The sequence below is a fragment of the Maylandia zebra genome, linkage group LG22, assembly GCF_041146795.1.
Source record: "Maylandia zebra isolate NMK-2024a linkage group LG22, Mzebra_GT3a, whole genome shotgun sequence".
Taxonomy (NCBI): Eukaryota; Metazoa; Chordata; class Actinopteri; order Cichliformes; family Cichlidae; genus Maylandia; species Maylandia zebra.
This window is the reverse complement of record NC_135187.1, coordinates 11,425,361-11,445,719: the sequence shown is the minus strand read 5'-3', so window position 1 is coordinate 11,445,719 and position 20,359 is coordinate 11,425,361. Positions and strand designations below refer to the sequence as shown.

The window sequence follows — 20,359 nt, the reverse complement described above, 5'->3', positions numbered from 1 at the left end:
GGAACAAAAAGGCTTTTCAACAGACACATCTGATGATACCAGCGATAGGAGGATATAGATGTGATAGAGAGCGGGGGTGTTGTGCATTTTTTCAGAAAACTTATTACAGAAGAACAAATGTCACAAGGTTTTGATCTGTCCCATCCTCTGTGCTGGTTGGCTTCTACCAGTTTCTCGTCTACAGAAGGCAAATAAACAGATCTATGTGGTTATTACAAACAAAGCTGATCTAGAGCAGACTGTGTACCCTTTGATAAACTCTGCTAAACAAAGCACTATTTAAAGGGACAATTTGTATGCATCTCATTACTATGGAAATATTAGAAACAATTCAAATTTTATTTTTTATAGAAGCATTTAAATAATAGTGCAGGTGGCCTAGATACTTCCCGTGGCTTAAGTGAAACCACTGAACGCATGTGATATGTGAATTAGGCGAATTTGTGAGTGAAGTCTGAAATTTTAAATGTCTTTTAAAGATTGAAAACTGTTTATTCAAGCATGTGCACAACTATTGAAAGCAGCTGAAATGCTAGCTGAATTGGGGTGAAAATAGTAGAGGTCACCAAAGCTTATTTGACACTGCTAAACCTTGCAGAAAGCCTCCCCAAAAGAGTTGAAGCTGTTGTAGCTGAAACGGTCCACCAACATCATATTAACCCTTTGGATTAAGAACTGGACTTCACTCGAGTGTTCTCAAAGAGCTAAAGTATGAGCACTGATGATGTTGGTCTAAAATGCACAGCAGATAATGTCCTGAGTAGTTTAAAAAACTATGATGAAAAACAAGAAAGAAAAAGATGAATGGATTAAAAAAATAAATAAATAAAAATACACCCTTATTTTGTAATCTTTTCTACAATCATTTTATTCAATATTTAATATTTTAAAACCTTTCCCTCCTACATAACATGAAATTACATCTTTAGTATCAAATATTAACATACAGCTGAAGCAGGGAACACAGAAACATACACATTAAGATTTACATCAAAATATGTCAAGAAACGGTAACTCGACAGAAACTGCACAGTTCATTGCACTGGACCATGCATGTATACGTAAGTGCAACATTTCCCACAACACATACAGGATTTTTATATTACATATATAAAAACAAAAAATTAAAAGCGTAACACGCATTTCTTGAATACTAAACATCCTTTTGGCTTCACCCATCCAGCTTCACTATAAACCCCAGAAGGCCATTTTGTTTTCATTCCAGGAAATCAAATGCCCAAAAGCAATTTGAATTTCAAACTTAGATTTATAGTAAACAAATGTAGGACGAGATGATGTTCCTCTTCTACAGACAAAAAAAAAAAAAAAAAAAAAAAAAAAAAGCCCCCATAAACCCAGATTCCGATAAACATGGAAATCCCAGGCTGGATAATCAAATTGTTGACAAATGATCAGCTGGAAGGTCAAATGAAAGTCGCAGAACAGTGTGAACCATATACGGAATTTTCACTGTACATCCTCAAACAAATAACATGTATTTGCCATTGCTTTTCGACTCATGCTCCAAATAAAACTAAACAAATCAAGCCACTTATTTAAACTCTTCTTTGGTAAAATACATTTTGAAAATGATTAAAAACAAAAAAACAAAACAAAAAAAACATTTCATGCTATGAATGCAAACTAACAAAAAACCTTGAAAACAACTTGGGCAGCTTTTGCAGGGCATCTATTGCTTCTACGCATTCTTGCTTTTGGATACTGATTTCAAACTAGCTCATAGGTTTTAGAAGGAATTGAATGTCCTGAGATGCAGTAAGTCATGAAACAGATACAAGAGTGGATACTGAAATATCAAGACAATATCACAAAGTGGCAAAGATAAGCTCGGTTCCTGTGCTGCTGATGGCTACAGCAACTCTATCTCCCACTGCTGGCTGGGCCTCTCATCATTCTCGGGCATAATGACCACGTGGTCCTTGTCGTAAGTTTTGCCACCTGATGAAAAAAGTAGTTTCACAATGTAAATCTGACTAATTATTCATGCTGTAGTGGAATGTAACTAAATAAACTCATTTTCATTGTGGAATTGTTATTATTACATTAATACATAAAAAAAATATCCCTGCCAGTGAACACTTAAAAAGGGAATATGCAGGAAAATAAACTTGGACACTTCTGAAAATTAAGTTAATATCATTTGAGATTAGATAAGATTTTGTGATGACCAATTATAACTTAATATTTAATAATTTTAGAAAATGAAAGCCAGTAAAAACTACAATAGGCACTAACAACTTTACACGCAACAAATGTTTAAAGGTTAAATTACCACATTTTCTTCTCATACCTTTAACATCCAGGACCATGCCAGGGAAAGTATTGCTAGTGATGAGGCCTTTCATTAGGGCAGTCCAGGTTTGAACGGGCTGTCGGGTTTCTGTCCACAGAACCACCTTTGCTGCTGGCTCTATGTTGCCAACCACCTGAAGGCTCATGGTTGGGGACAACTACAGAATACACAAAGTATTATGTTGGAAAGAATTGTCAAGATTTGAAATGTATGACTGTGTTGAGGTTTTCGGAGATGTCACCAGCATTGTTACCTTGTTTTTAATCAGTCCATCCTGGTAGAACCAGATGTCACTCAGTGGCTCCACCTCAGGCGTCACCACCACTCGTCCTGATTTCAACTCCTCCACGCCACCCTGGACGGACAGGAAGTGACCTCGCTCTGTGTTCTTGATACGGAAAAAGTGGCGCTTCTGTAGAAGGAAAAAAATAGCACAATGTATTACTGTTATAGAATCTGTGGGCAGGCCAGACAACTCAAAGTTATTTGTAAATAAATACTAGCTGAAGTGAACAGAACTGGCTGCACTTGTAATGATGGACATTAGTTTCCATTTTTTTTCTTTTTAAATATAGGGACCAACAGAATCACCATTCTCTCCGTTTTGGAACTATTGGATACTTTTAACATCTGAGATTTATAAAAATGTCAGCCTGGTTTACTAATAACACTAATGAGTGACCTAGAACACCAAAATCAACACCTTTAGGATCAAATTATTCTTCTTTAAGGCTCCTAATAAAGGCTTTGTTTGTTTTTTAAGGCTCCTAATGAGGGTTTTTCGATGCAATCTTCACTTATTGTGTAAAATGAAGGCTCTGAACTGGTGCTGGCGACAGGAGCTTAAGTCTATAAACATGATTTAATGCCATTAAAAGCAGGAAGAAAATAATCGTATAATTTTCTTTTAATAATTAATAAAGATTCAAACTTTCAGAGGTTCTCTTATTGTGTACCTCATGTTAAAAAGTCATTGTAAAGAATACTTGTTAACAAACCTGTCTGACTGGGTACATTGAGCCAATAGTGTGAAGGGAGCTGAACTTTGGCCAGTTGGTGATTTCAATTGGCTCCAGCAGGAACTGGCGCCCCCTGTAGTTGCTGTGTTCACATATCACCCAGCTACAAAGCAGGAAAGTGGACACAAAGAATTACTTATGACAACAGTATCCAGGTTCTCAGCAAGATATTTTTGGTTCACTATTAGCTGATGAAGCCATTTAATTGCATGTAAGTTACCAGCCGCTGTTGACTCTGAGCGACAGGATGTGGTTGTTGAAGCCTTCTTCTACCATACTCAGGATCTCTGTGTCTGTGGTGATCTCTCTGCCCTCCAGACACTCAAGCCCGAACAAAGAGATGGAAGGAACTGAGAACAACTGGAGAAAGAAAGAGCATTTAGTAAGGCCATTGCCATTGTGTGCAATAGGTCGGCACCCATAACATGAAATCTCCCACTCGTGGGACTAATAAAGGTATCTTATAATCGAGAGCAAAATTTTCCTGTGTGAGTGCATTTCTTACCAAGGGCACAATCTTAACAGAACGAATGGAACAGTCAGGGGGGCAGCCCATGCTGGTTAGATTGGGGTAGTCTCCTTCAGATAAGACATACAAGTTCCCAGAGAACTGTTCATTCTCATAGACGACCCAGCTGAAATACACAGTGTTAAATTGTGTCTTTATTGCTTTGCTTATTGACTTGAAAAAATAAAAAATACACACACACCAAATCATGTCAACTCTAACTTTTACTCACTTTACTTCCTGCTTACTCACCTTCTTCCCGTCACTCTGCATGACTTGGTAACTAATTTTTCTGGCATTTCCTCCTGTTTGCAGTTAAAGATGTAACACTCTCCCTGGAAGTCTGGCTCAGAGTACAATTTTATCTGACAAGAAGAAATAGGCAAAGCAAGGTGAGATGCCAGCTGAGAACATTTATATCTGTACTGTGACAGAAGCAAAGTTAACAGGGAAAATGTCAAGGTGCTTAACTTTGACCAAGTTATTAGCTTTAAGATATGCTCCATCCTTGAAAAAGGTTTTAAGCAAACAAAAAGAAACTCTGGATTCAAGTAATACAGTTCAATGTAACCTTCGCACATTGTTTTGGGACTGCTATCAGGCAGGGGACAGAGAAAGGTGAAGAAAAACAAACTCTACTGCAGTTTATAAGTTTACACTAAGCCTGTCGACCTTTGAACAGTGGAGCAAAATAACTAAAAAACAAAACAAAACAAAAAAAACCCTGCATAACCCAAGCTTAGAGCAATTCAGACAGTCTCTTCTTTACAACACTGCTTCAATTCAATTCCCCATGAAAGCTTTCTTTCCACATGACTGTACTTACCTCATCCCTGGACCTTGAACTGTCATTTGGAGCCTAATAACAAGACAAAACAAAACAAAACAAACAGAAGAATTACATGTCTGCACAGTTCTTAGTTTAGCAGTTTGAAGATACGACTCCCAGTGATTCTCACCAGTAAGATGGGCTGAACTGAGCAGACACGAGTGTCTTGAGACCCCCAGTCAGCACAGTTATTGTAGAAGCCTTTCTCTAGAATGTACTGGTGACCAGAAAAGTCCACATGCGAGTAAGCGATCCATCTGTAAGGAAGACAAACAAATACCTGATTATTGTAAAACCTGTCAATTCGTCGGTACAATGTAAGAAGAGGGGAAAAATATATATATTAAAAAAAATAAAAAATACTGGTGTCTTCTACACACTTACGCCCCACTGATTACTTCGATTGAACGCGTGGAGGTTTTGTAGCCAAACAGCTCAACGTCAGGGATGGCCTCTGTCACCTCGAAGGTCTTCTCCTCTTGCACTCCATCTTGGTCTTCCTCTAGCTGCTCAAACATCACCATGGCAGGGTCTGTCAAGTCCTGCAAGAGACAAAAAAAACAAACAAACTAATTAATAGTCTGCATTCTAATATTTATCACGTTACTGATAATATAAATCATATCGGAGTCGCTTCATTTCTCTGGAGCCTGTTGTTATGAGTTTGTTGTAGACTTTTAGTCAAGACCACCTAAACCAAGATCAAGACTATACCAAGACAGACCGAGTCAAGACTAGGGCTGCTCAATTAATCGAATTTTAATCACGATTACGATCTGGGCTTTCAACGATCATTAAAAATGACTGAGCCGATTATTAGCCCCTCCCTCGTGCTTTACTCTCGCGCTGCTCCGTGTGGCAAATCGAGCGCACCTCTCTGCATTTCGAACACGCGTCACAACAATTAAGAGGACCCGAGGGAAGCTCGGAAAGCTAAGCAGAAGTTATTTGGAGAGGAGAGTGACTGCCGTTGGTTGAAAAGAGAGGTAAAGAAAACTTCAGTGGTGTGGAAACATTATGGGTTCGCGGAGTCAGACGTGGATCAAGTAGACACAGTGTGTAAACTTTGCTACAGTGTCGTAGCTGCACCACAGAGCAACACTGCAAAGTTCACTAAACATAGATGTTTACATTTTTCATTCATTTTTTATATTGCAAACATTTGCACTGTTATCAGTATTTGCACACTATTTTATATTAAATTTTGACAATCTTTAAAGTCATTATTCAATACATTGTTATTGTTAAATAAATATCATCAAATAATCGAGATCTCAATTTCAGTGAAAATAATCGCGATTATCATTTTTGCCATAATCGAGCAGCCCTAGTCAAGACCAAGGCAAAGTCGAGACGAGACAAAAAAAAAAAAAAAAGTCTTTAAACTGCAGCCACATGCTGCTTCGTTTACAGGTGTCAGGCATATTTATGTGTTTTTGCAATGCACTTGCACAGCCCTCCTCACCGCTGTCTACTGTCTCACTCACTTACTGAGAGGACAGATGCACACTCCACTTGACTGTCGCGTCTCTCACCCTCTCTGTTTTTAACATGATGTGATTGGCCACAATATGGAGGAACTGGAGCATAGCTGAGCCACTGTGTGAGAGCTGAGCAGCGAAAGGAAATTAAGTGAGGAGCCGGCTCTCGCTCAATGGGAGTCGACTCTTCTGATTCACTACAAAGCACTCTCTGAGCACGGCTCTTAGAGCATGACACATTATCGAACGTTACGTTGTGTGTCATGGATACTGTTGACTCCAAATCTCCCGACAACTGTGTCGATCTGAGACAGCGAGACCAAGACAAGACCGAGACCACTTTTACGTGGTCTCGAGACCGGAGACACGTATTAACAATTTCAAGTTAAACGGCCCTCTTGCAATTTAATGTGCAGCTTTCACTTACTGGGAGCCACAGCGGTTTCGTTTAAAGACTTCGAAACATGAGAAGAATGAACAAATATTAGTTCTTATGAAGTCATTGTAACTTACTGCGCGAATGACCCTAACAGAGCGCAGTTCAGCATCACAGCCTCCCCACACCCTCCAGTCATGATACTCTCCTTCCTCCAGCAGGTACTGGTGGCCTCGGAAACCCTCCTTCTCGTAGCCCACCCAGCTACAGAAACAGAGAAAGGCACATGGCTTAAAAAACAAAACAAAAACAAAGTAATGATGTGATCTGCAGCTGTTAAAACTTGCAAAATGCCTTTTCAAGGATCACCGAATACAAACAGGCAAGAATACCACTTACATTCCTCCTAGTACTTTAAGAGAGCCCACGTTATACATAAAGGTTGTTTGCTGCCTCTCTATTCTGGTCATAAAGTCTCTCATGTTGGTGGTTATTGTCCTCGATTTCCCAGTAAAGTAGGGCTTTTCATAAATCACCATCTGGAGACAAAAAGTCAGCTTTTAAGTTTCAGTAATAGTTTCAGTAGCAGTTTGTGAACAGGAAAATTCATCCTTCTTCACCTTTGGATCATTCAGATTTTCCACCTGTGGTTCACCCTTTGAGTTAAAAAGAAAAAGAAATCCAAATTAAGTGCAAGTGATAAAGAAGGCAGATTGTAAGTGCTTCTAGAAGTGACACTTACTATTTTGAGTGGATGTAATGACCCCACATAGGGCTGTTCCACCCCCCAGGCTGCTGGGTTTGAGTACCCCCCAACCTCCAGGACTCGTGGTACACCCTGGAAGAAAGGCTGTGCGAACACAAGCCACCTGAAGAGCAGAAAAATAGATGTCAGTAAAAAACATTAAAGCAATCTGATTTGTCAAATTGGATGAAATGCAACACTAGTGACAAATGATCAGTATCATATTAATTTTGGCTTTACAAAGCATTTTGAATAGATCAACATCACTCACAGCCCTGCGTTAATAATGATGGAATTGGCCTTAATGGGGAAACCAAAAATCCTGGCATCATCGGAAGTATCTCGGAAGATGACTTTCTTTCCCTCCGCTTCCTCTTCAGGGAAAAGGCTAATTTCTGGAACGCTGTAGTCCTGAGGGAGGATAGAAGGAGGCTGTAACGCTGCTGTCACATGGGAAACACGTGACTTACAGATAAACATCATAATGAGTAGATTTTTACACCTCCAGCATGGACAAGAAAGTTGTCCAACCTCTGTTAAAGGAGCTTTCGCACCAGTTGGGTCTGGATTGTCAGATATTTTAACTTGATTTGTTTTCTGAGGAAAATCAAATATGTCAGTCTGTAGGCATTTTCAAAGAGTATGGGCGAGAAAAAGGATGGGAGCACAATGCCATCTGAAGATAAAGAATGTTATACTCTTTACTAACAGAGCAACACTGTTATTGTTCTGAATACAGAATGAGCTGATGTCAGACAGACACCTCTACCAACCAATCACCGTCAAGTACTGGGAGACAACCCACGCAGGTGACATTATATAGGTATGGCATGTTAAAACAAAAATAAATATATGCAATAGATAAGTGTCTCAGGCTTTTTGATGTGAATAGTCCACATATCTCAGATTAATAAAATAGTAGAAAATAATTAAATATTTATTTTCATGCTTCAATGTTTCAATCCTTTAAAACAAAGTACATTTGTAGTAGTATCTGACTTGTCATACTTGTCGGCCCAGTCAAGTGTTGACACTTATTTTTGACACTAGATGGTGCCATTGAGCTAAGGAGCAAACAGCCACTCGCAAGATTGAAAACAAAACATTTAAGAAATCAGCCGTTCATGCTGATATAATGATTCTGCAATAAAATGTTCCACTGCACTCAGTTAGCTTTCAAATCCTAATTCAGGCTTTGTGGCAACAACCAGCGACAACAGAGGGAAAGAAAATTCTTCTTACCCTCACTGCTCTTCGTATGGATCCGATGAGGAACCTCGTGGCTGGCTTGGTCTCCTTTTGCTCATCATTTGTGTCTCCGTTGTGCTCTTCTCCCTCATTCTGTTCATTCTCTTGCTGCTCTTCTGGAGGGCTGAACGGGTAAGTAATCTCGATGTCACCCTCATCCAGAGCAATCTTCTCCCCTTTGAAGTTGGGTTTCTCATAAAGCACCCACCTAAAGGATTAAAAAGAAGAAGAAAAAAAGAAAAAGAAAAGAAAGGGCAGTGTAAGGTTACAGCCTGCTGCGTATGACCGTTGTTTCTCCTGATAATATGTTTATGCACTTTTCATAGACATTTACTGTTGCAACATCATTCTGATGTGTCAAAGCAACGAGTATTTCTCATTATTAATGTAGAGATAGTATTTGTTATTACTCTCATTAATGCCAGTGTTGATTTTACCCAACTATACGGCTTTGTTACTAACAAAAAGACTTTTAGAGGCAGGGACATTAAAAACCTGACACTAGTCATTCACTACTTTACAATTTTGCTTTTAATAAACCCAAGGCACAAAACTTTATGGGAATCAGAAGCTAAATGAAATCCTACTACTTTGTTACTTTTTAAGATTGGCTTTTCTTTTACAGCCCTCTCTTTAAATAGAACAACACACACTTTCTCTTTCTTATAGATGAAATTCTGCATGAACAAGCAATCAAACGCACTGCTAATAATGAAGAATGTCAGGCAGTTTTTCTACCACGGTCTGGTAAATGTTGTGCAACTCCAGCGCTGCTACAGTTACAAGGATTATGTGAAATGTGATCAATAAATATAGCCTAATAAATGAATATTCCTCTCTAAATATGAGTAAAAATAGAAGACACCATAGTAGAAACATGCAAGCAGTGTACAAGTACCTTTAAAATGGACCCATATGCAGTATGCTACCAATAAAATCCCAACACTTGAGCTGCTTGATAAAGGTAATCTCTTTATAAAAGACAGATTTTTTTTAAAGTCAGAGGCTGATGGCCTACAAATGCCACTTACTTTGCATTCTTACATTAGAGTATTAGCTGTGGTTTGGGTAGTGGCGCAGGAAATGGTGTGTGAACTGACAGTATAATCATCTCATTGTAAGAAGCTGAGGAAGCATTAGTCTAGTGTTAGTACAGGCCAGCGCAGCACCAGCAGGGTTACTGCAGGTTCACAGAGCTGGCTGTGTTTGACAAAACATTCCATGTCTGAGGCAGGTGTGTGTTTAAGCTTGTGTTTGGGGTGTGTTAACGATTGAAGGAATTTGCATGCCCACAGCACATCAATAGCAGTCTTGTTTTTATAATGCTACCTGATCACATCCGGAGAGAGTTTTATTTGGAAAAACCGCTGACTTGCTAAACACTTGACATTTAAAAGACAAAACCAAAATTATATATATAGCAAAGGTTAGAAGCTATTTTAAATACAATTTCCTTAAAGTGAGATATACGTAGTACACTTGACAAAAGGTTTTGCAGCTATAAAATCTGGTGATTAAACAGTTTCTGGTTAGAAAAGAAAAAGAAAAATTTAGTAAATCATGAAAAACTTCTTTACTTATTTCCTTGTGAAAAGCTTTGTGTCACTTAATGCCATTTTTTTCTCTTTTAGATATTTATGCATAACTCTGCAGTGAGTATGTAGTAAGAAAGCGCTACTTTCTGCATTTGGTAAATAAAAGCATTTAAAAGTCCAAAGTCCCAGACACCTGTATTAAGTGTGGCGTGGATAGGGGTTCTTTGTTTCACTGCATGTGGGAGTGCCCACAGGTGAAAGTCTTTTGGGAAAAGGTAATAAATCTGTTAGGCCAAGTTAAAGTGCTAATTTGATATGTATGCTAGACTTGTAGTCAAGACCAGAGGGTTTGGAGGCCTATCTCCCCCTACCACCACTTCCCCTGCCAGTGGCGGACTCCCTCAGGTGTCGGTGCGTTGGTGGTTCTTTGTGTCTGGGGGTGGGCGTCCAGGTACACACTGGCTCACTCCTTGGCGGCCGCTTATCGGGGCCTGGAGCCTGGGGCTCGCTCGGGCCACTTCGGAGGTGGGGTGCCCCCGGCCTCTCGGCCTGGGGCTCGGTCACTCAGGCACAGCTGGCTGCCGGTGGAGCTCACGGGCGCGTCACTGCAACTCCCCCTGGCTTCTGCTCCGCGGCTGCAGAGTGAGCCCTCATCTGGGACTCTCCTCAGCTCTTACTGGGACAGTGGCGCGGCTGCCCCTCTGTTGGTCTTCCTTGGTCTCTTGTGTTCTGGGGGCCTCTGGATGTCTGGAGTTTTGATCTCCTACATACCTGCTTCATACCCTGGAGGACGGGGCTGTGGCTCCCCCACACTCCCTAGCAGATCGTTACATGGAGAAACCTTTGGAATGCAAGCATGCTGATCCACACAGGTGTACACACGGGTATTCACAGACGCGGACTACAGCTTTCTTGGCTGCTGCCTCAAAGCACATTGTGCGCTGTCTATCTTGCGTGCTGCACAATATCGTTTATTATTTAGTATCTACTGATATCTACTGCTAACTAGTTTATTGTGATGGTGCTGTTTCTTTTTATTATGTTGCTCTTTGTTGTTTGCGTTCTCTTCTGTTTTTTTTCTCCATACAGGTGACCCAGGTGGGTTTTTTTTTGTTGTTGTTTGTTTTGTTTTTTTCTTTCTTCCCCCCCTTCTCACCGTCTCGTCTCCCCTTTGGTTTTCTTTCTCTCCCTCTCTTTCTTTCATTCTTTCTCCCTGTCCTATCCCCCAGTCATGTCTGTCCCGTTTGTAGCAACTGAAAATAAAATAAATTCATAATTATAATAAAGGTCAATCAAATGGACCAATATGGCAAGGCCATGATGATCCACTTGGTAAAATAAATCCGCTTGGCATCTTTCTTGGCCTTAAGACAACAATTCTGATGGCTAAAGATCCAAACGGGACACAAAAAAAAAAAAAAAAAAAAAAAAAAAAAAGACCAGAGGGTATCGAGACCAAGACAAGACCAAAACAAAAGTCCGTCGAGACCAAGACCATGTAAAAGTGGTCTTGAGACCAAGGCCGGTCTCGAGACATCCAACTCTAAATGTATGCCTGCCCTCCCCTCCCCCTTTGCTATGGCTTGCTTTATTTGTGTTTCTATTATTATGCCTTTTGTCATTATTTTATTTTATGTTCACTGTATATTATGTAAAACTAGTTAAAACCTAATAAATAAATATGTAAAAAAAAAGAAAAAAGAAAAGTCCAAAGTCCTGTCCTTTTACAAAGTTAAATACATACATGCATGCCTAAAATACAATCAAAAATACAAACGAGACAACAAGTAATATCTGTTACCGACAGCAAGAGGATCCATATGGATTTGTTTTATGGGAGAAGGGGGAAATAAATAAATAAATAAATGCTTCCAGCACTTACCCTCCTCTGATCACCCTGATAGAGATGGTTTCCTGCAGCTCCCAGGGTGTAGCATCAATGACATCACTGTGTACCTCAATCCTTTGGCCGCACATACCCGGTCGGTCAAAAATATACATCTAGCCGGAAGGAAGACAAAATGTTAGCATAAATTATGACTGTACACTTGTAAAATCAGATGTTTTAAGGCTGCAGGTCATATAATCAGATATTAATAATAATAATTATGAATTACGTTGAGTATATAATCAGTGTTAACATTACAGTAGATGTCATTTAATACTACGCAAGCACCTGGGATGAAACTGTAGAAAAGACAGAATTACTGCAGTCTTTATCCTGTGCTGCAGAAGAGTCCTTTATATTGTCAAAGGAAAATAAAGCCAACACTGTTGAATGGCATCATCTCCAGTTTCATATTCAACCTTAACCTTTAGGCGTTTAATACTAAAAGAGTAGAAAGCTGACTATATGGTATTGAGATTGCAAACTTCTAGATTCTGTTGATAATCAGGAAATGCAACTATGCAAGAACATTAAAAAGTGGAATAAAATTTTGCACATCACAAGAGAAAATGGAGGTACAGATGTGCATATATTGGTGTATATATGGAATTTATTGAATAACAAAAACCTGCCCAAGTCTAAAGCACAGACATGTTTGGGACATCCAGCTTTAAGGCCCTACAGCATGGGAGAGAACCTAAACCTAAATGGAAGCTCCTCCCCAATTATTAAGAATCATTTGTGGGTAACCTCAGTGAGAAAATCGAAGAGCTCTCCAGCAACAAGCACAAGCAGGTCTGAAATTAACACAAGGCCACAATGGTACAGGCAATAGTGTAGTAGGTATGCACTTTAGTTACCAATCAAAGGCAGAAATTCCACAGAAGAGGTTTGGGAGGGTTTTTATTAGCATCTGATAACAATCCTATCGTTTAACCAGACAGTCCGCGTCGTCTACTGCAGAATGGTTATGAAATGATGTGTAGGCTCCTACGTTACCAAGAAAAACAGTTTTGTAACAACAACTTATTCCCCCTCAGGTAAACTAGCAAGGTGTTGTGTACTTAATGGTTAAGTACACTTCAGGCTGGAGAAACTGATCAGGAAGGCTAGCTCTGTGGTCGGCATGAAGCTGGACACTCTGGTGACAGTGGCAGAGAAAAGGACATTAAAGAAACTGATGGACATTATGAACAATGCTGGGCATCCTCTGCACACGGCCATAAACAATCAGAAGAGTCTGTTCAGTGACAGGTTGCTTCTCCCCAAGACAAGAACTAACAGACTTAAAAACTCCTTTGTCCCACACGCCATCAAACTGTTTAACTCCTCTCTGGAGGGGAAACAGGAGGACAAAGGAGGGGGGAACAACTAAGCTGTAGTGCCTCTTCACCTCACTGTACAATACCTTGTGCAATACTTTTTGTAAATAGTCAACAGTGCAATAGACTCAATACTTGAAATGTGCAATTCACTTGTATTTTTATTTTTTATTCCTATTTATTCTATTTATCCCCTTCGTATATTTTATTTATATTGTCTCTGTATTTGTGTGTGTGTGTGTGTGTGTGTGTGTGTGTGTGTGTGTGTGTGTGTGTGTGTGTGTGTGTGTGTGTGTGTGTGTGTGTGTGTGTGTATATATATATATATATCTCTCAATTCTTTAACTGTAACTTCGGTCGTTGCTGTGCTTTTTGGAAGTCGAATTTCCCAGAGGAACCCACCCGAGGGATTAATAAAGTTCTATCTTATCTCTTATCTTAATATGCTAGCTGACATTACTTTTTAGCCACTTTCTAGTTCAAGTTAGTGGCAAAAGTGGCTGTCAGCTTATACACGTTTCTAAAAAGGCACGTGGGTGAAAAAAACTCTCACTGAAGAGTGCGGTTTGTGTGGCCAACTCACCTTTCCAGGACGAGGATTAAGCTTTCCATGTTCCTTCTCTTTGGTAAGCTATGGACAAATAGCAAAATTGTAAGGATTAAACGGACATCACAGGACATTATTTTCTTTTACTTTTTTTTTTTTTAAAGTACTCTTTGGGGGAAAAGAAAACAGCCTTGGTAAGCCACGAGCATGTAAGATTTAGACACGCTATTACGCCCAGGTTCTAAACATGCCACACAATCCAAACAGTGTTACTGTACTGTCACCTTGTTCAACAGGTTCTGAGGAAGTCTGAAAGATGATGTGAGAAGACTTAAGATCCTTCACGACAATTCAAGGACAGCTTTAACAAAGAGGAATACATTCCTCTACTGAACCTTTGACACTTCTGACTTGGAACTACAGCATGAGCTCACATGACAAAGAAAGACATTGCACTGGAAACAAAAATAAATGTGCTGTGCACCCAACAAGTAATTAAATAAATTATTTTTAAAGCTGAATTGGTTTTAGAATGTTTAAAAAGGACAGACTGCAATGTGGTTGAAGCCACAGCAAATTAGAGTTTTCGGTGATACTGGTGTGTGGTGAGGTATCACTTCACTGCTCGTCTGGAAGCTCTGCAGGAAACCGGTTACAAACTAGATCATGTTACTGACCAATGAGTGGCAACAGCTGAAGCTAAGGTTTCAAGAGTCCCTGACCTAATTTAATTCAGAAACATGTTTGTTGTAATAGTAATAATAATAATAATAATAATAATAATAATAATAAAAAACAAATTTTAAACATGAATAAATAAAAAAAAAGGATGAAATGTATTCATACTTAAAAAACAAAACAACAAAAAATGTAAAGACAAAATAGTAAAACAAACAAAAACAAACACAGAAGGTAGTAATCCCACTCAAACGTGACTGGGTTTTTTCTGTTCTTCAAGTTTCTGAACCCTTGAGAATTTTCCTTAAATTAATAGCTTTGCATTTTCACAATAAATTATACCCAGTAGTTCATACTGATATCGTACGTTAAAAGGTGACCATTGTCTGCATATCATAATTAATTTGGAGTTTTGGAGTTTTAAGTTAGCAGTAATTGAGAATCACTGATTAAAAACTTTCACTTGCAAAAACCTACTTAAAAAAGACGACATGTGCAGCTGTGGCATTAAACTAGTGGACCAATTAAAATCCTGATTAAGAAAAAAAAAAGATGGAAATGTAAATTACGATTAGGTTGGCCAACTGTTATTGTGCCTCAGGCTAGTAGCAAGGCCAAATGCTGCACATTCAGTGCAGCACCTGCTTAAATAACAGATGGGTTTTTTTCTGCATGCCCTCTGCACACGTTTCTTTTGTTAACATCACTATAAACCTTAAGCCACAAATCATTCAAAGTCAGAAAGCTACGTCGCCGATGGAGACTGCAGAGTTTACTGCCTTCTTGATGCCCTACAGAAACAAACTCACACAGACACGTTTTACCTTCTGTTCCTTTCCCTCCCTGCAGCCTGGGTACAAGATCTGCTCTCCAATAAAATGAGCTACCACAAATGGAATGTGCAGTTTCAGCAAATCACATATTTAAAAACAAAACAAAAACGTTTGACCGTGTAATGAAATAACTGACGACTGCAGCAAACAAGAAACTGGGGAAGAGAAGGGATAACGGCTGTCATCTTTTCTTCTCACACAGGTGTCGCCTTATGTGTTCCTGTCATAATTCATCTAATCAAATATCAAGTTTGAAGAAAAAAAAAAACAAAAAAAACTAGGGTGTGGCCATGTCTCTGCAGGAACAGACAGATAGCTGGGATGGGTGGGGAACCCAGCTGAGATCATTTAAAAACAAAATAATAATAATACCACGGCTATTTAAGCAGTTGAAATGACTATAAATATACATCAAAAAAGGGTTCGCAGGATGAAATCTCCTTAATTCTTTGAGAACGTGATAACGAGAAATAACTAGAATACATCAGTGGGTGTAAAACTCTTTTGAAGTAATGCTCGTGTCTTAGACAAATAATCTTTCCCCCACAGTTTGGCTCACATCAACAACTCAGGAAGCACATCAGAAGTCAATATTAGTATCAAACATTGTGTTACACGAGCTTTGATCACTTCAGAGTTCTAATTGGACAAACTTTGTGCCGATATTTGTGTTAGATGCTACAAATGCCACAGGCCTACACTGACATTTCACTCTTCATGTTCTTCCATCGCTTATAGAATTGTTGTGCTTCCTAACTGCAGCTGCTTAAAACCATCCTGCGCTTTGTGTTTCGATGGGGGTGGGAAACAGGATGTGGCAGAATGAACAAGAGAGTGTGTCCCAACATTCAGGCATGAGCTCTGTAGGCATATATACATAAACCAAAGTCTTCACCTACATGCACTTTATCCTGTGACCTTTGGGATCTTCACTGAGAAATAGAATGTTTTTATAATAAATAGGAACATTTATTTCATTTTGAAGGATTGTTTTAACACTGCATGACACTGGAACCACCAGCAGGCCCATCCTTTAATCACTGCTGGTTTTCTATAGAAATTCCATTTTGAAGCTTATTTAAATGGCACGTTTGGCATACAAATGCCAACAAAAGCCACAGATAACTGGATTTGTTGTGTGCACAATAATAAGTCATTAAGCTCACCTATTGTGAGCTGACCTGTTTTGTCATTTCTTACAATGGGAGAAGAATGGATGAGAGCTGCCTGTAAGTAAACACAATCATAGGATTTTCTTACTCATTCTGTTATCAAAGGGATAGTTAACCTTTCACACCTCACCCAACCCCCCACTTGATGCAACTGTTTGCATACTTTGAGCAGCCGCACTCGAAGACTTAGAAATATTCAACGAACGTGTCATCGAATATGTTATTTTTTAATAAAGAGGTCACACTGTACGTTTTCATGTCTAATGTGATCATTTCTTAGCCTGGATTGTTACATTTTTAAATGTCAAATCAACAAAAGCATTCTCACAAATGTAATATTACTCACATAGGCATCGGGGAAGGCTCTGTATTTTGAAAGTAAGTTCCTGTCAGGCTCAGTTGTTTGGCTCTGGAACTGAGACTTTCCATTAACATCGCTGAACAATGAACTGTGGACCCCCACAGTGGCATCACTACTCAGGCTCCTCTGCAGGATGGAAGTGCCCATTGTCCCGCTACCCACACCCATCGCCATCTGAGGGGTCTGGCTAAACATTGATAAAGGAGTGTCTGTGTTGGCGAATGGCCTGTGGAGGTCAATCGAGCCAGTTGGGCTGAGGAGGCGAGTGGGGCTGTTGCTGGCAGGCGGGGAGCCGATGGCCAGAGATGCAGGCCGACTCACATGAGTGTTCAGGTCTTCGGCTACGCTCAGAGAGGAGGATGAGGAATTCATAAGAAAGGAGAGGCGCTCAAAGCGCGATCCACCTGACTCTGTGCCAGCGCCATGGTCACCCATCCCCTTTAATCCCGCAGTCGTGTGATCTTTTAAAGATAAAGTTTCGGGTAGGGAGCTGGTGCAGAACACTGACCGATGGGCTTTTCCGTTTTCTTGTGTCTGAACTGTGGATGACGGCTTGTAGTTACCAAAGAGGACACTGTGATCAAGGCGAGAGCTTGTGGTAGGAGATGGAGGTACTTCATTGCCATTAAGCACTGGAGATTTTAAATCCTCAGACGAGTCAGAGGATTTTCTCATTACAGTACTGTTAAGAGTTGATGCTCTAAAGGGAAAGTTGAGACCTCTTGTTCCAGGGTGTCCATCCTGCAGGTGACATGACACATGCATAGTTATGCTAAGCTCTGAAGCATTCACCTATGAGATCTATGTCTTCAAAACAATGCAATGAATGCAATTTCATTTTTGGTGCTGACATATTTGATGAGTTGCATTCAAAAATACTACAATTCCTGAACAAACACATAAGGAGTGTATTATAAATTGCTTATAGCTTTAAAGAACATTTCAATTTTCATGACTTCTACAATAAGCAAAAACATAATCATAAAAACAATATAAATAAAGGTAAATAATGAAACAGCATGAAGATTTTCTAGCTCATGAAATTAATTTTAAGTCTACGATACCTGATTCTGCCTAATCAGTTCCAATGGAGAACGACTGTCTCTTGGGGAAGTCCTCTTCAATCCCAGGTCAGCAGGCAGAGTATACAGTCCATTGAGGGACTCGGCTGGAGCGCCTGTTCCTTCCATCTTTGTTTGGAGACCGCTCACGGAGTCAGGCACGTCAGAAGAGACTGGGCTTGGAGCATCCTCCACAATGGGTGGCAGAGAGGAGGCGAGGCCTGCATTATTGGTGCGTATGCTCACACTCTTCTGCCTCAGAGAAGGCCCCATGCTCTTTAAAGTATCCACCAGAATTTCCATGTCAAACTGGCTGGTGGAGTCTTCGTCAGGGGAGGCAGGAGGAGTAGAAAGAGTAGTAGCTACAGGGTCAGAGACAGCCTCCACAAGTGTGGCTGTGAACACCCCAGTAAATCGGTATGAGTCGCCGTCCTCTTCCTCCAAACTGTTGTTGTAGCTGGTTTGTTGTGTTGAGGAAAGGCTGGATACAGGGAGCTGTTGTGGCTCCCAGGCTGACTTTACACTCTCTGACCCTCCCTCTCTCCGTCCCAGTGTTTCACCTGCAGCTGCTCCAGGCTCCTCCTGCTCCACTAAGCTCCTCCTCCAGTCATCTGCTGGTGCTTTGACTGGGTTGCTTTCACGGCTCAGGTAAAATTCATTCCTGTCACTCCACCTGTTGCCAAGGGTAATAGGTTCCTCCAGAGAGGGGAGGGAGGGGGAAGAGAAGGAGTCAGTGAAGCGTGTGTATGCTGTAGTGTCAGGCAGAGCCGAGGAAGAGGAGGAGTTACTGGACGAGGTGTCTGATATATTGTAAGTCAGGGAGTCAGAAAAAGTGTAATTCTCTGTTTTACTTGGTTTATACTGACTTACACCCTCAAATCTATTTTTCCATTTATACTCTGAGTCAAGATCCGGTTCATTTGACTCAGTCGAGGTGCTCGTTTTGCTAAAGTCCACTTCATCCTGTCTATTATCAACAGCATCAGCCTCATTAATGAGAGATAGTTTACGAAAACGATGTTTGGCTTCATCCTCTTTGGAGAGAGACGAGGTCTTTATTAACAGTTTGGTACTCAGGCTGCGGTAGCCTGAATTCATTTTGTCAGCCGATTCCTGGCAGTCGTCCGTCTGTTGACTTTCTGAACTTGCTGCGGTGGTCCTTGAAGCTGTCAAAGATCTACACAAATAGCAGAAAGAAAATAAGGTGGTAAGCGTTTCACAGCATACAAAGAGCTCCAAGGCAGAGTCTTCAGGGTGTGGTGGACACACAATGCCAACAATGCAAATTATACAAAGCAATATCGCTTATCTTGACTAGCATGCAACGTCCAAGTTTGCAAAACATGTCACAAATTTTGGTTCCCCATTTTATATCTGCTAAAAAAAGTACTATATAAATGACCCTAAGCAAAATGCATTCAGCTGAGGTATTGACCTGAATACTTTACAGAATATACCCTGCACCAACAACCTCTTTAGAGCCAGCAAAGTTATCCACATTTCAATATAAACATTAGATAAGAACACTCAAATGTAAGTACTACAAAGCGCTGTGTAGGAACTGAGACAGGCCGTTGATTCAGAGAACAATTCAAACGCCAAAGACGTGTTTAGAAGAATATAAACTTTTTCATACCATTAAAAACGCACAATGTTCATGATAAAATCTTTAAGGAAATTTTGCAATAAAAAATGTATTTTGTTATTTAGTTTCAAATGCTTCTCTGTATTTTTTGTTTTAAACAAGTTTTTGAAAGATTTTTGAAATATTTGTGTTAACTTGTTTTTATGACAGGTGGTCTCATAACTTTGTTAAGCACTGTAGCTCAGGCTCTGCTACTTTAACTTTGGTCAGTTTTCCCTCTTTTTTTTTTTTTAATAATTAATTTAAAACTCTTTAAGCTTCCCAAACATTATCCATGTGAAAAGGTCAAATACTGAAGAGTATCCCTTTAAGAAAAGATTTTATACTTAATTATACTTTCACGAAGCAACAGATCTTACCAATTTCTCAAGAATTAAGATTCAGTTAGTGTGGGAAAAGAAATCCTTAATGACTAAATGCATTTACTGTGCATTTCTCCAATTACAGGGTTGTTTCTCTTAGATTTGAGATGTGAGAGGTTTTTTTTTTTTTGTTTGTTTTTTTTAAATCAAAGTTATAAGAATGTATTTTTACCGTTGTCTGTATCCCATGGCTATACCCATCCAAACAGGGCATACTAGTTATGACTAAAAGCACAACTACAACAATTATCAATGTTGTTCAAGGAAACAAAACTAAATATCAAACAGCTTTCATAAGTCGAGCAGTAAATCTGACTTGATCCTCTGTTAGTGACTCATTTGACCTTTGACCACGAGGAGAGGCTCATTTATAAATGGTGTTTACTCTCATGTGCAAATGTTGTTTTTTGCTTTTTTACAGTTTCAGACAAAGTA

The 20,359-nt window shown here is 39.7% G+C and overlaps 1 protein-coding gene across 1 annotated transcript in view; it reads right to left on the bottom strand.

Moving 5' to 3' along the window:
- Positions 1-839: 839 nt before the first annotated feature.
- The window catches only part of crybg2 (crystallin beta-gamma domain containing 2), a 38,362-nt gene continuing 18,842 nt past the window's right edge, over positions 840-20,359 (bottom strand). Inside the window, exons 5-24 of the mRNA XM_076879124.1 lie at positions 17,921-19,094; positions 16,842-17,597; positions 13,849-13,896; positions 11,938-12,056; positions 8,515-8,728; positions 7,544-7,683; positions 7,270-7,396; positions 7,148-7,183; positions 6,927-7,066; positions 6,665-6,791; positions 5,055-5,212; positions 4,801-4,927; positions 4,668-4,700; positions 4,094-4,206; positions 3,839-3,968; positions 3,554-3,693; positions 3,313-3,436; positions 2,568-2,726; positions 2,312-2,471; positions 840-1,959 (exon numbers count right to left, since the gene is read on the bottom strand). Of these exons, the coding sequence (XP_076735239.1) occupies positions 1,871-1,959; positions 2,312-2,471; positions 2,568-2,726; positions 3,313-3,436; positions 3,554-3,693; positions 3,839-3,968; positions 4,094-4,206; positions 4,668-4,700; positions 4,801-4,927; positions 5,055-5,212; positions 6,665-6,791; positions 6,927-7,066; positions 7,148-7,183; positions 7,270-7,396; positions 7,544-7,683; positions 8,515-8,728; positions 11,938-12,056; positions 13,849-13,896; positions 16,842-17,597; positions 17,921-19,094 (4,114 nt within the window). The 3' untranslated portion in view covers positions 840-1,870. The remainder of the gene's footprint in view (positions 1,960-2,311; positions 2,472-2,567; positions 2,727-3,312; positions 3,437-3,553; positions 3,694-3,838; positions 3,969-4,093; positions 4,207-4,667; positions 4,701-4,800; positions 4,928-5,054; positions 5,213-6,664; positions 6,792-6,926; positions 7,067-7,147; positions 7,184-7,269; positions 7,397-7,543; positions 7,684-8,514; positions 8,729-11,937; positions 12,057-13,848; positions 13,897-16,841; positions 17,598-17,920; positions 19,095-20,359) is intronic.